The 16,331-nt window shown below is 42.0% G+C and overlaps 1 protein-coding gene across 3 annotated transcripts in view; it reads right to left on the bottom strand.

Moving 5' to 3' along the window:
* Positions 1 to 324: 324 nt before the first annotated feature.
* LOC143031106 (uncharacterized) overlaps positions 325 to 16,331 on the bottom strand; it is a 29,796-nt gene continuing 13,789 nt past the window's right edge. For all 3 annotated transcript variants that reach the window (XM_076194539.1, XM_076194538.1, XM_076194537.1), the window contains exons 5-8: positions 14,372 to 14,682; positions 7,133 to 7,387; positions 4,682 to 4,885; positions 325 to 3,595 (exon numbers count right to left, since the gene is read on the bottom strand). In XM_076194539.1, the coding sequence (XP_076050654.1) occupies positions 3,329 to 3,595; positions 4,682 to 4,885; positions 7,133 to 7,387; positions 14,372 to 14,682 (1,037 nt within the window). In that variant the 3' untranslated portion in view covers positions 325 to 3,328. The remainder of the gene's footprint in view (positions 3,596 to 4,681; positions 4,886 to 7,132; positions 7,388 to 14,371; positions 14,683 to 16,331) is intronic.

Raw genomic sequence — 16,331 nt, 5'->3', positions numbered from 1 at the left:
GTTATTTTCACATACCCAAACCATCTTGGTACTCTGTTCCACTCTGTTTTCAGATAGCTAGCATCCTTCCTATTCATGTTTCCTGTTTCACCTCGTTTCTTACTTGAAAACTTCATCTAAAAACTATCGAGTCTCTTCTATTCTAATTTTATTACATTCTAAGTCTGATACATAAAATACTGAGGGTACAATCACTCCTTCATGCAAGGTTCTTGGGAAAGAGTGAACAATTATGATTGCAAATTTCCACACGAATTACAACTGAAACCAGGAGCAGAAAGTTAAATTTAACAGAATTTTTTTTTTTTTTTGCAAGGGTAAGATAAAGTGAACAATTACTAACACAAATAAGGAATAGGGTTTGGGAGTCTTGGCTATAGATAATTTGTCATCTGAAACATTTGTATCAATGCTGTGGTCCCCACATAATAGGAAAGATACAGTAGAATCTTGATATAAAACTAAAATTATTTTTAGCAATTTAGCGGAGGGGCCTTCTTCCATTACAACTCGCTTTATTTAGCAAAACCTTCTGGTAAATCAAGCAAGGTGTCTTGTCAATTAAGCATGTGTACAAGTACCTGCATGTACACATATATTGCTATTAGTATCAGTATTATATTTTGGTACATACTACTTGTGTGTAGCATAGGAATGTAGTATATTCAGTGTGTAGTTTCCACATCTTGTAAAAATGTGTACAAAACTAGAAAACACTGTTTTAATCAGGGTATACCATGAGTGCTTGATTTATCATAAAATTCAATTAATTGCTAAATCATTCCGTTATATCAAGATTCTACTGCAGGAGTCAGCAACCTTTGGAAGAGATTGTGCCAGTTTCTTTGATGTGTAGAACACTGTAAGCCAACAGTGCTTTTGTGTGCACAAGTTCGTATAAATTCATATGCACCGTTTTACTGCAGTGGGGGGTTGCCAGTAAAAGTCAAATCTTGAATGATCTGGTTTTAGTTTGATCTTGTCTTCACATTTTGTTTATCTGAAGTATTGAGGTTGTTTTTGATACTGTAACAAGGTCTCAAAACCAACAGTCTGCCTAAGTGCCACCCCTGGGCATAGTTCTCAGTGATGCCCCCCTCCCCTTCCCCCATCACTATCACTTCCCATTTCCACCATTCCTTACTGCCTATTATAGCTGTTAGCTTGAAAAATAATGAAACAGATGTTAAAAATGTTATTCAATGTCTCTATTGCAGAAAGGACAAGGGAAAAATATTTCGTATTCTGTTGATCCTAACGCAGAAGTTCGTATATTATGGTTAACCCATTAAACTCCGATGACAAGATTCTTGTCATTTGGTCAAATAAAAAAAAAAAATCATAAAACACCAAAATGTTTGATCAAACACCAGAAAAATATGACGTCAGTCCTCGCTTCGCTTCACGAAGCGAGGACTGACTTCATATTTTTCTGGTGCTGTTTGATCAAACATTTTGGTGTTTTATGATTTTTTGTTTTATTTGACCAAATGACAAGAATCTTGTTATCGGAGTTTAATGGGTAAAATATTCAGGGCTCCTTTGACCTTTTTATTATTATAATTATTTTGTCAGCTTTGCGGGTGGCATGTCCAGACTAGAACTGCTGCCGCCCCTAAATGTGCCGCCCCAGGGTATATGCACCCCCCTGCCTCACACCCATGCGAGGACCCTGGTCAACCCTGCCATGTGTCGTGTTTGGCACAGGTACAAGAGGTTGCAAACCCCTGTTCTACTGTATACGAGAAACAAAATACAATGAATGGCAACTAAAATGATCCCTTTAGTTGGAGGATCGTGAGGAAAGACTAGACAAGTTGGCACTGCTCACACTGGAAGAAAGAGGAGAGGGAGACAATACAACAACTGTCTTCTGGATATGAAAAGGTGCAGACAAGATTATCAAAGAAAATGTATCAGTTTAGGGCAAAAGAATATGAAGAGAAACTGAAGATGGAATGTTTGAAATACATTAAGAAATACAATATTCTGCACAATGATATCAATTTCTAGAGTAAATTACAAGAAAGTGTCTAGGTAGGGAGTATAGATGAATTTCAAACAAAGTTTGATATTTGGGAAATGGAAAGATAGGACTCCACAATCATACATTCTATTGTATGTGTTACAATTAGGTATAAACCCTAACACACACACACACTAGGACTGCCCACATTAGAAGGGCAAAAAGATGATATAAAACGAACAGGAAAAATTAGCCAAGAGGATCAGCCAGAATGGGATAAATACACATCAAGAGGACACGGTAAAACACTAAAGATGGATTGCATGAAGGATTTACAAAACCATAACTTTCCACACTGATGTATCAATGTGTGAAACAAATTAAAAGAAGAAATTAAGGGAGGTAACCTGAATGTTTTCTCTAAAACTATGGAAGGTATGGACAAAACTGACAAAAGACCATGATGAAGGAATGGCAAAAAATTCTTTGACAACAGAGTATTTGAAAGACAAAGAAGTACAGATGGATTGTTTTGTAGAATAACCAAGATGAAGACAATGTCTAGGCAGACAACATATGTGAATTTATAGCCATTTTTGACTATTGTAGGTAGAGATGGGACCCCACAAATGTAGCTCCTATCCTGTATATTGTAATCAGGTAAATATAAACATGCACAAAACACGTATGGGATATGAACAAGTTGCTGCAATAAAAACAGGGCATTTTTTTTTTTAAAGATGTTTACACATTTCACTGTGCTTGATTGGGTGAACAATGTGTTATACCTTGCTCACAACTGTGTGTATGGTATAGCTGTACAACTGTTAAAAAGTGTGTTCAACTAAAGCGGAACACTGAGCGAGTACATGATATGAAGGTGGGCACTAGATTTAATAAGTTAGTTGTTAAAATGTGTATGCTGAGGTGATGATGAATGTGATTTTAGTGAGAGGGGTGAAGTGCTCATGAGTATGGTGGGGAGGACATTGTGTTACCTTTTGACCTACAAAACATAAAAAATATTGACTTTGTCCACTACTGACACAGGAACCTTCCTGTTGCACAAGTGGTATCTTAAAACGCTATGGGCATGTAGCCAAAGAATTCTGTGGTAAACTTATACTTAATGGATAGCACATTTCTCCGCATTACAACAGATGTCATACGTACTGATTACGTGCACGGTGTGAATCGCGAGCTACGCAATATTGTATTCACGTAAGTGCACCAACCATACAGTGAAAATGAAGTACGGTAAAATACGTTTACCTTTGTCAGTCTTTTGCCTGTTCTTACCTAATGTGCACACACCAAATCATGAAAATATATACAGGCGGAGATGCACATTCCTCCACATGATCAGTGTTTGTAATTTCTTTTATGAAAACGTAGACCACATTTCTGTTTGAAGCTCTTTCCGCAGACTTCGCAGGCAAAAGCCTTGAAGTCTGAATGACAACGCATGTGGTCAGTGAGCCCTTCTTTACGAGTGAAGGCACGCCCGCAAATGTCGCAAGAATATGGTTTCTCTCCGGTGTGAATGCGCTCGTGTTGCTTGAGGTAGTCCTTGCGGGAGAAGCACTTATGGCAATACTGGCACATGAAAGGACGATCCCCTGTGTGTGTCTGGAAACGAGAGGAAAAAACGAATCAAATCAGGCGACTAGAAAATATATACAGTAAACCCTCAATATAACGGATCTTTGATATACTGGACATCGGATATGACGGACAAAAAATCTGACCGGACAAACCCTCGCTATAACTGATTTTCATCCGTTATAGCGAGTGATCCTTGTTTATGATGGATCTTGGGATATAACGATAGACCCATCCCCATATCGTCCATTATATCGAGGGTTTACTATAATTTATAAAACTGGACAAACTTCAGGATATAACAGATCTGTCTGGTATTTTCATCGGATATAAGGGATCTTCTGATGTAATGACAGACCCCTGTCCCCATATCGTCTGTTATATTGAGGGTTTACTGTACATACATATACCAACGGCTTTTTCCCCCTTACAAGGGAGGTAGCCAAAAAACAAAGGCATAGAAACCACTCCCATCCATTCCATCCCCACATCTAGACCTTTTATGTTTTTACTTTTAATTTTTTTTTTCATTATCATTGTTTTTTTTTAAAGGAATGTCCCCTTTGAAGCTACAGGGAGAAGGATGCCTAGTCCTATCCCGTTCCATTTTTGTCGCCTCATACGACTTAAGTGGAAAGACTTAGTGGCAGTATTCTTTTCCCCCACCACAAGGTTAGGTGAAGAAAGGCAATGAATATTCAGAGAAATGGTACAGGACAATAACAAGAGTGGATAGAAGGTTTTAAATGACTTCAATCATTTGCTTCCTTGAGTTTTTCTCATTTGGAACTCCATGAGGAAATATTAAACTGCAGTTGGTGTTTATTAAGTACGAGACCAGAGAAGGATATGTATGTAGTCGTCCTCTGAGACAAACAGCATAGCCGCCCATTTTCAAAACCCATCAATCTCATCACCACCATCAGGAACCCACAGCCCTGCAGCAAGTGGCAACAATCCTTGGAGTTCTTTGCATGGACCTCTCCAAATGTTTTGGTTCCTTTCCTGAGTTGACATTCTCAACCAACAATACAACTGCACAAGGTAATAACTAGGGATATAATCCATTTTATTTTGTAACTAAGGCAACAAACGGCATTAAAACTGTCCTACCTTGAGGTGATTCGCCAGATTGTCTCTGCGAGTGAAGGTGTGTCCGCAAATTGGACAGTTGAATGGCCGCTTCTTTCCTGGTCTGTCATCCATTCCTCCACCGTTAGGTGAAGTACTTCTGGTCAGATCGCTGCTGTTGAAGCCGCCTGGGCCGATGATGAACTGCGTGCCATCTTCACTAAGATCAACCTGTAGCAGTTCAGCCTGCAAGAACAACACAAGCTTCCTTAGACGAGTTTAAACACACATAAATACCAAATATTACACTCTGAAATGGCTGCTGTCAAGAATATTATTGATAAAGAATGGAATGGTTTGGACACATGGAAAGAATGAGCGAAGAAAGATTAGTAAAAGAGGTGTGAAAGGCAGAGGTGGAGGGAGTGAACATGAAGGGGTGACCAAGGATGAGATGGATGGGGTAAAAGGGGCATTGGGAAAGAGGGGAATGTCTGTTGAGGAAGGAAGGGAGAAGACAGAAGATAGGGGGAGTGGAGAATGGTTGTGTAAGGATGATGCTGTGATGCATGGAAGGGAGTGGGTGGGGGATGGAGGCGAGGGAGTATGTGTGAATAATATCTTGATGCAACCTGAAGGGATTTATCCCTGTCTTCTCTTTTTGTAGGCCACATATTATACTGGCACCTATATAGCTTTGATAGTTTGGGAGGGCTCACTGCAGCCAAACTAAAGCGAAACACACCTAGGAACACACCGAGGAACATGCCCAGCTCTGTAATCAATTATTAGGAGGCACTGTCTTAGCCCTCCCTGACAAGGAAAGTTCATAATGTTTAAATCAAATACATGCATACATATACCACAGGCTTTTCCCCCCCTTACACTCCCCTTTACCCTCCCTCTTATCTTGGCACCTCCTGGATGACGGGTCATCCCTGCATCTTGTCCACTGCCCTGGGTCAGAAGCCGTGTTGCAAGACACAGCACGTCCACAGCAAGACCACTTCATTAATTTGGTAACCCCTCTGTCCCCTCATGCAGGAAAGGAGAAGACAGGGAGAAAACCCTTCAGGCTGCATCAATTTTTTTCTCATACATACTCCCTCACCCCCCATCCACTCCCCCTCATGCATCACAGCATCCATACACAACCATTTTCCATCCACAACTCTCCAAAATATGACAAAGGGAACCAAGAACAATACTAGTATGACTGCATTTAGATCATCAAGACTAAGACAATAACAACACAGCATAAACTTGGCTACAAAAACAAACTGCCCAAGATACAACTAACACACATAACATCAAAGAGGAGAAAGAGGAGATCTACTGACCATTTACAGAATCATGAAAGGCATGGAAGTCCTTGACAGAGGAGATTTATTAAAGTGGGATAAAAGAAAAACAAGAGGACACGAAAAGAAACTCTAAAAGGATAGTTATAGAAGAGATCTGGAATAGTTTCCCACACAGGGTGGTAGATGTCTGGAACAAATTGGATGAGGCAATATAGTATGTGCAAAAACCATACAAGAATTTAAGAACAAACTAGATGTTGTGAGATAGAAAGACGGGTCACCACGAGCATAGCTCCCCTTCCTATATCATACAACTAGGTAAATACATACATACATACATATACCAAGGCTCTTTCCCCCTTCCAAGGGAGGTAGCCAAAAAGGGAAAGGCATAAAAACACTCCCACCCATTTCATCCCTAAATACACTCCACACCCCTCCCACCCTTCCTCTCATCTGAGCACCTCCTGGATGACGGGTCATCCCTGCACCCTGCCCACCGCCCTGGGTCAGAAGCAATGTCGCAAGACACAGTACATCCACAGCGAGGCCGCTTCATTTAATCGGCGACCCCCCCCTCTCCGTCCCCCTTTGCATATAAAGCGAGGACGGGGAGAAATCCCTTCGGGCTGCGTCAAAATTTACTCACACATACTACCCCACCCCCCACTTCCCCGCCCATTTCTCCTCATGCAGTCACAACATCATCCATATACAACCATTCTCCACTCACCTCTGTCTTCCGTCCTCTCCCTTCCTTCCTCAACAGACATTCCCCTCTTCCCCAAAGCCCCCTTCACCCCATCCATCCACCTCATCCTAGGACGTCCCCTCATGTTCACTCCCTCCACATCTGCCTTCCATACCTCTTTTACTAGTCTTTCTTCACTCATTCTTTCCATGTGTCCAAACCATCCTAATATTCTTTCATCAACCCTATCTCCCAAATCCTTTTTCACCCCTGTTCTCCTCCTCACCTCCTCATTTCTCACTCTATCTAGCCTAGTAACCCCCACCATACTTCTCAGACACCTCATCTCAAACACATTCAAACTCCTTCTCTCTTCTTCTAGGTAAATACATATAAAAAGTTGACAAAATGCCATACATTTGTTTTTCTAAGCATGCACAGAATGTATACTGTTTTGATTTTCCAAAACAAGTCTTTAATGCTGTAATACACACTTACTGTAGACAACTCAGAGTTAGGTATTGAGGAATTGGACTGTTCATATACTTCATCCATATCCGAGTAGGGGCCCTGAGGACGATTATCTTCCTCCTCCTCCTCCTCCTCCTCTTCTTCTTCCTCCTCCTCATCATCATCATCTTCTTCCTCCTCCTCGTCACCATCTTCCTCTTCATCGTCTTCTTCCTCCTCTTCCTCAACATCATCTTTGTCCACTGTAGTATCAGACTTAAGTGGTGTGTCAGCATCCTCTGTCTAAAAACAATAAAGATTTTAGGTATTATCACTGATGCTATACAACATTTTCTATACAATTCAGAAATACCATTCACATAAAAAAATCTACAGAAGGACAGAAGAGCGAGATATGCAAGAAGCAATGTGTTCAAACATCAACTAATCAATCCATCCTCCCCCCTACCCTAAGCACACGTACACAGGAGACCTGTAGCTCACAGGAAACAGGCTGTGGCTCAGCTCATAAATCACTGAGTGAATAGATTTTGCAGAGTTGCAGGAGGTGCCAAGATAAGAGGGTGGAGGGAAGTGGAGTATGTTAGAGATGGAATGGATGGGAGTGGTTTTTATGCCTTTACTTTTTGGCTACCTCCCTTATAAGGAAGGGAAAAAAAGCCATTGGTATATGTATGGCTGTTGTGAGTGTAGGATGATGTAGTAAAGGGTCCTTTGAATTCACCTAATCGTAAAAGACGAGGCTGAAGTTGTCCCCGTGGGGTCCCAACTTTGTTTTAAATTCATGGACGTTGTCCACCTGAACTATTTCATCTTCTAATTTGCTCTGTATATACTAGCCTAGGATGGACCAGATTTTCAATTATTTCTTCTTTTTCATCATATATAGAAATTTTTGCCTAGAGTTACATTAAACAAAAACATGCATCCCCAGGTCATCCGGTATCAAGACAAAATAATCCTGGCAACAAAAAACATATTGTTCTGGCTGCAACCACCACACAGAAGACACTGAATGGTGTCTATCTTACACTGACTCACACTAACAATCCCTAGAGAATAGTATGATCTTTCTTCCTTAACCCCTTCCATACGGTGCCGCACACGTAGGCGTCATGGGGAGCGAGTGTATTCGCGAGGCTGCCATATCGGCGTCTTGATTATATTTATTGTAGTCGCCCCTCTATAATGACATTCTTTCTAATTCTTTTGTAATCGCATTTTCTATGGTTATCAAAATTCACGGGTGAAGAGAGAATGATCGATATAAGCAGTGACTATATTTTATGATGCGAGTATTATTACGACACGTCGTACGGCTGGCATTGGCTGCTGCCACCGAGATCTAAGTCCATGACGCCTACGTGTGCGGCACCGTATGGAAGGGGTTAAGTGATGGGCCTGTCCTCTGATTGATTGAGTACTTCCCCCACAGATTCTAGCAATGGTCCTTGGGTCCTCTTACTCTCTGTGAATAAACTCTGAACTACTGTCTGTGTTGCATTAATGTAGTACTGTTTCTATGTCACCAGTTAGAAGTTGTAAGTGGAAGGAATATACACATATACCTTACAAGGGAGGTAGCCAAAAAACAAAGGTATAGAAACCACTCCCACCCATTCCATCCCCTACATACTCCACTCCCCTCTACCCTCTTCCCTCCCTCTTATCTTGGAAGGAATATAGTTGTTATTGTTGTTGTTGTTGTCGTTCCCTAGACTGTCTGTCCGAGCAGTCCCGTCTCCCCAAGGAAGGCCACAGCCGAAACTGGGTTTTCCCACAAATCCTTTATAGAGTGTATGTTGTGTTGTTTGCGTGCATGATTGTGTATAATGCAGTCTTCCATTATGTGTTGTATGGTATGGGGTGAAGTGTTACATCCTGGGCAGCTGTTCACAACACGGTCGTCCAGCCTCTTCTGGTAGCTTAGAAGTGCTGGGTGGTGACCGCATCGCAGTCTGGCCAAGTGGACTCTGTCCTTACGTGGGAGAGTGGATTCAGAAGGGTGGATATCAGGGGGTCTGGCATGCAGCAGTGTGTTGTCTTTCAGTGTGTTAATGGAGCGGTGAGTGATATGATTATGAATATGTTTCCGGAGGCTGGTATTTGGTGGTTGTGGAGGAAGAGAAGAGAGTATCTGTGTGTAATAAAGGTCTTTGGGTGTAGTTTTAATGTTTCTTGGTGTGTGTGGGTGTTCTGCAATGTAGTGTAGCGGGTGTGATGTGTTTGTGGTGGCTGCAGCAAGTGTTTGTGTGCCTCTCATGTCGAGGTGGTCCTTGACTTTGAGGACTTTTGTTTCATGGTGTAAATGGTCTGTAGGTGATGTATTTGTGCAGCCTGTAATTGTTTTTAGGGCTTTGTTTTGTATGATTTGAAGGGTGTTGTGGTGTGTCTCACTGAGATTAGGAGCCCATGCAGGACTTGCATAATTCATCACTGAGCGTATGCATTGTTTGTATATTGTTATATTAGTTTCTTTGTTTTGTCCAAATGTTGTTCCAGTGATTGACTTAAGTGCGTTAAGTCTAGGTGTGCATTTGTTTTTTATGTTTGTGAGGTGTTGTTTGAAAGACATGGATGTATCGTATGTTACACCAAGAATTTTCGGTGTGTTTGTGTGTGGTATTAGAGTGTTGTTGATGTAGAGATGAGGTATGTATTTGTGTTCTTTTGTCCAGTTGGTGAGAAGTGTTGCTGTAGATTTGGTTGGAGCTATTTTGAGTCTGTTTGTGATGAACCATGTGTTGAGTGTGTCAAGGTAAGGCTGGATTATTTATAGGAATATAGTTGAAGTTTATGGATATTTTAGGCCCAGTTCCGAGACTAAGTGTCAGCTCTTTTGGGTTGGTAAGGAAGTTGGTGAGTTTTGAAAAGAAGCACCAGGAACATGGTCCTCTGACCTCTCCATCTTAAAGGACCATCACACACAGGTCCTACTCCTATTCATATCTTAATGTTTAAGAAATATGGTTGATGTTACAAGAAAAGACTGAGGGAGAGAGTGGGGGCAGAAAGAGTTTTTGGACAGGGTACATCAAAGAATACTAATGTGGTTTGGGCACACATGAAAAGAATGATTGAGGAAAGATGTGTATAAAAGAGTGTAGGAAATCGGAAGTCCAAGAATGAAATGGGCTTTGAAATAATGTGGAAAATTTGTTGACCAGGTAAGAGAAAGTGCAAAAGATGAGGAACAATGAAGGGTGACGGATCAAAGGATGAGATGTCGTGAAGAAATGTCCTTCTTACCTAATTCATTACTTTGAGTGGACCCAAAGGGAAGGAGGATTGCTACATGATGAAGCAGTGGGGGTAAACCAGGTTTGGCTGTTAGTTCTTGATGTGGAAGTGATGATGATGACAGGGCCCCGACATGGTTAAGTGCACACACTACCATCACCACCTTCCACATCTGATGGTCACTTACAGCACGATTCACATGTAACATTCATCCACAAAACGTTTATACACATCATTCATACACACAACTCGTGATAAATAAATCCTGCATTAAAAGTACATTAGGGGAAATTTGCTTTACCTTCTTTTCACCAAAAGTGCCCCCCCCCCAAAAAAAAAAAAAAAACTACCATCCCGGGGCACACGGTGTTGTTGTCTAGTGCAGTGCCAGTGGAAGCAAGGAGCAGAATGTATGGAACAATAGTTGTGCCATCTATTATGTAATGGCAGAGCCTGGGGATGGATGCTAAAGAAAAAAGTATGGAAGCAGTGGAAATGAGATGACTGAGAGCTATGGAATTATGAAAAACGACCAAGTAAGGAACGACTAGATTTTGAATGGGCTAGAGTAAAACATGGAATTGAAAGAAAGAGATGGTCTGTAAATGTTGCAAGAATGAATGGGGCTAGTGGGCGAGATTCAGGGATGACCCATCATCCAGGAGGAGCCAAGATAAGAGACAGGGAGGGAGGTGAACAGAAATTGAGTATGTGGGGATGGAATGAGTGGATGGGAGTTGAGTATGTTGGGGATGGAATGGGTGGGAGTTGATTTTATGCCTTTGTTTTTTGGTTACCTTGCTTGTAAGGGGGGAAAAAAAGCCTTTGTTATATGTATGTATGTGATGATGATAAGGGGGAACGTCACAAACTCCCTCCCCTTTATCGGAAGGCTAGGACAGTGCCCCTCACAGAGGACTTTGTAGTGTGGAATTTAATGAGCCATGCCCTTGGTTCAACTCACCCTCAGCAGGATTCGAATCGTCATCATCTCGACCTTTGCCGCAAGTAACGACACCCTAACCTGCTCGTCCAGCGGGGGAATAAAATCCAGGAGCAGACCAAAGAGATGGTGGGCAGGTGGGGGGGGGGGTAACTTAAATCCTAAGAGCTCACAATCACAATGACAAACAAGCACAAATGGGTGAGAGCGAGGTGGAGAAGAATATACAGACTACGGTAAGATAACGAGTTCAATCAAAAGGGGTGCACTGGGGAACTGGCAGTATCACCAGAGAAACGCAGAGCAACTTTCCTGTACAGACGCTCCTCTACTTACGTTCATTCGTTTTACGATTTTTCGATTTTACGTTTGAACCGACTGTAAACAAAAAAAATTGTAATTTCTTTTTTTTTTGAGTGAATTTTTTAGTTTAGCGCGCTCTCCGTAGTTCAAACGATACTTACGCATGACGCTGCGTCCATTGTTTACATTGCACAAACGACAGACTGAAAGTGCCTTGCCTCATCCTCCTACTCCTCCTCCCCTCCTCCTCCACCATCTCAATTTATGTTGCTTGAATTTAATTTATTTGAAATTAATGTTATTATTTTACAATGTTATGTGTATAATTAATGATTTAGGGGTGTTTTGTAAGATACGGTAATAGAATTTACGGATGTATAGTACAGTAACAACTTACGTTCATTTTCAACTTACGTTCGGCCGTTCGGAACGTAACTAAAACGTAAGTTGAGGAGCGTCTGTATACAGTACTACCTCTCATCAACGGACATTAATTAAATGTGTTTGTGGTGTTTTCGCTGTGTTTTTGGTGCTGTTGTTTAGTGCTGTGCAATCACTATTATGCCACCCAAAAACCACTCCAAATCAACGGATTATTCACATCAATGGACACCATTACCCCCCTTTTAGTCCGTTAATGAGAGGTAGTACTGTACTACAATTACAGTAAACCCTCGATATAATGGACGATATGGGGGACGGGTCTGTCGTTATATCTGAAGATCCGTTATATCCAACGGAAATACTGGACAGATCCGTTATATCCTGAAGTTTGTCCGGTGTTAGAAATTACAGTAAACCCTCGATACAATGGATATGAGAACAGGGGACTGTCATCATATCCGGAGATCCGTTACAACTGAGGATCCATTATATCTGATGGAAATACTGGACAGATCCGTTATATCCTGAAATTTCTCCAGCATTAGAAATCAGTAGGATTAGAAATTACAGTAAACCCTCGATGTAACCCTTGATATGGGGACAGGGGTCTGTCATTATATCCCGAGATCCGTTATAACCGAGGATCCCTCGCTAGAACGGATGAAAATCCGTTATAGCAAGGGTTTGTCTGGTCAGATTTTTTGTCCGTTGTATCCCATATCCGGTATATCGAGATCCGTTGTATCGAGGGATTACTGTAGGTCAGTGAACAGGGGCACATGACCTCAAATGGGGTAATTTAGAAAATTTGGGGGGCAATGGACGTGCTAAATGAGGGAAACTAATATGAAAATTGGAGAAAAAGAATGCATCGAGGATCCCACGATCTTTAAAACTACGGAAACGGAGAAATATCGGTATTGAAACTGTTTCATCAGTATTGAAAATCTTTTTAACCCTCAATGCGACCGCTTTTGTGTTTATTATCCATGAATTCTATAAGTAAACTGGTTCGTCCCCCAGAGTACTTCAAAGTGTGGGGTAAATTCATTTTACTACAAATTCTTTGGGGGCAGCACCCAAAAATTTTACCCGGGCCCGGCTGTAGGTAAATACACGAGAGGAAGGGGTTGTGGTGATAAATGCGATGTAAATAAAAAGGGGGAGAAAGTTCCTATCCCAAACCTATCTACATATACACCAAGGGCTTTTTTCCCCTTATGAGGGAGGGGTAGCCAACTCAAAGGGTACACACCCACTCCCACCCACTCCACTCCTATCCACCGTCCTCATTTCCAGAGCCAGGCATGTTACCGCTGGACAGGTAGCATGTTACTAATGCCCAGCTCGGGTTATTTTCTGTTTTAGAGCAGGGAATATTAATGTTGTAGTTTAGTTATTATTTCATTGAGAATATTCGTAAATAGTAAATACTTCTCCATTTCTATTTTTTTAAAATAAATTTCATTCTAAAGGAAATTAAAATCAGTAACACAGACGGCAATGCACTACCTGTCTGGCAATAATGCTACTTTCCCATACCTAGCCATCTCACTTTGTTGATGGTATGGTTTATCGTCACAAACTCCTCCCATCGGAAGGCTAGGATGGTGCCCCTCACAGAGGACTCTGTAACATGAAATTTAATGAACCATGCCCTTGGTTCAACTTCGCCGGTGGCAGGATTCAAACCGCCATCCCCTAAACCTTCGCTGCAAGTAAAGATGCCCTAATCTGCTCAGCGGGGGTGGGGGTGTTACCGATTCTAATTCTATCCATCTATATACAAAGGGCTTTATCCCCCCGTACATGGTAGGTAGCCACCATCTCATCTTAGTTCCTCATGTAGGACCGATTCCAATTATTCATAGTATTCACCGGCGAAGTGGAACCAAAGGCATGATTCATTAAATTGCATGCTACAAAGTCCTCTGTGAGGGGCACCGTCCTAGCCTTCCGATAGGGGGGAGTTTGTGGCGTTAAACCACATCATCATCATATACTACAGAATTAACATCCATCATTCTGTAATTGCAATAAATAGGAGAGAGAGAGAAAACATAATTAAATAAATAAATAAATAAAATAAAAAATAAAATGATAATATATATTAATGGTCCCAAGAATCCTAAGAAAGGTCATGACAGAAAGAATTATCGTTGGAAGGAGATCAATAGGAAGACCCAATAGAAGATGGATGGATAACATCAAACAAGGCCTAAGAAGTGCTGGGATGGAGAATACGGAAGAACGGATGACAAATGCGCAAGACCGATGACAATGGAGGCAGATAGTATCGGCGGTGAGGGGCCAGCAAGAGGTTCGAACACCAACAGAGGAAGAGGAGGAGGAAAGATATATATATTAATGGTCAAATATAGAATAAAAATAAATACCTTAATGGTGGGGAGGGGTGAAGAAGATTTGCCGTGCCCTTTTGGACTATCCGAGAGGCTTCCGGTGTCGCCAGCACCTGTGTGTGGATGCGGAACTTCTCCTGGCTCCATGACTAGCGTAGGGGGCAGCAGGTCTTGTTTTGAGTTAGAATGGTCCTCCGAGTCATCGTTGAGGTGGTTCTCTTTTCTAAGACGTTTCAGCTCTGGCGGAGATGTGTAGGAACGGCGAGATGAAGTACTTCGGGAACGGCCTGTCAACTGGGCAAGGTCCGGACGGGGAGTTAATTTAGGAGGTTCGTCCCGACTTGAACCTGGAGGATGCGTAATAAAAAAAAGACATAGGAATTGAAACCAAAGTAAAAGCTATTTTCACCAATTCTGGCAATGCTTGATCACACTGCGATACTTAACATATATCTAACCTTTGGAACCAACAAGCTGCCTGCACGTGAAACAGACGTACACACACACACATATACCAAAGGTTTTTTCCCCCTTACACGGGAGGAGGCCAAAAAACAAAGGCATAAAAACCACTCCCACCCATTCCATCCCTATCACACTCCACTCCCCTCCACCCTCTTATCTTGGCACTTTGTGGATGACGGGTCATCCCTACATCCTGTCCACTGCCCTGGGTCAGAAGCAACATAGCAAGAGACAGCACATTCATAGCAAATCGCCCTTGGCAGATTTTGTGTTGTTTTCTTGATAAGGTTAGAGTAAAGCAATGTAGGATGAGCTGTTCTGTGTCATCCTGGTGGTGATTACATCTGGAGCAATTTGCTTCTGGACAGGTATATTCTGTGTTGACATCATTTTAAAACTGAATGGTAGTTTGAATACAGTTATGTGTGTATGGTTCCTATTTGTTGTGGGTTTCTCTTTAGGACTGGTGTCTGGTGGTCTAGGGGGAGGGAGTTTGTTGGTCAGTCTTGGAATGTTTGTTTTGATAATAATAAATGCTAACTCAAGTTTTGCCGAACAGAAAATTCACAGCCCCATGGCAGACTCATGTTGACATAACATCAGTTTTTACCTATTTTCCCCCCTTATATATGTATATATATATATATTTTTAAGCTAAGTCAAAAGACATATATCCACTCCCTCCCATTCCACCGCCCTTGCCCCCCTTTCATCTTAGCTCCTCGTGGATGAGGGATCATCCCTGTATCCCGCCCACTGCTTGGGTCTGAAGCAACACAGCAAGACACAGTACGTCCATTGATGACCTCCCCCTCTTTGTCTCCCCGTGCAGAAAATAGAGAAGATGAGGAAAAATCCCTTTGGGTCGTGTCAAAATATCAACCACACACAATCACTCCCTAACCCCATCCCCCTCCTTTCCTTGCATCAAAGTTTCATCTCTACACAGCCATTCTCCATTCACCCCTATCTCCTGCCTTCTCCCTTTTTTGCTCAACAGACATTCCTCTTCTTGCTCTTGCTCAAAGCTCCTTTCACCCCATCCATCCACCTCATCCTCAGTTGTCCTCTTAACTTCATTCAATCCACCTCTGCCTTCCACACCATCTTTAACTAATCATTCTTTCCATGTGTCCAAACCATCCCAATACTCTTTCATCAGCCCTATGCACCATCTCCTTTTCCACCCCTGCTCTCCTCCGCACCTTGTTGTTGTAGTATACAGATTGACCTCTCATTAACGGACACCGCATTACCGGATATCAGATGCAACGGACAAAATCCGCTGGTCCGGTCAGAAATCTGCTGGTCCGGTCTGACAGTCTAAATTTCGTGGGTAGGGTGAATACGTCCCTTAGTTCAGCGTTTGTCCGCTGAGTGGCTGATGGCGTGACGGCGAGCACTTTGTTTTGTTTACTAGTTAACAAGCTAGTGATCGGTGTGGACGTTTATTAGCCGTGTTTGTGGTGTTTTCGGTGTTTTTGTTTACTGCTGTGCAATCACTATGCCACCCAAAAACCACTCCAAATCA

Source organism: Oratosquilla oratoria, chromosome 12 (genome assembly GCF_046742065.1).
Source record: "Oratosquilla oratoria isolate Oo_2021 chromosome 12, ASM4674206v1, whole genome shotgun sequence".
In the NCBI taxonomy this organism is placed as follows: Eukaryota; Metazoa; Arthropoda; class Malacostraca; order Stomatopoda; family Squillidae; genus Oratosquilla; species Oratosquilla oratoria.
Note: the sequence above shows the minus strand (reverse complement) of the source record. Positions and strands in the feature narration are given on the sequence as shown.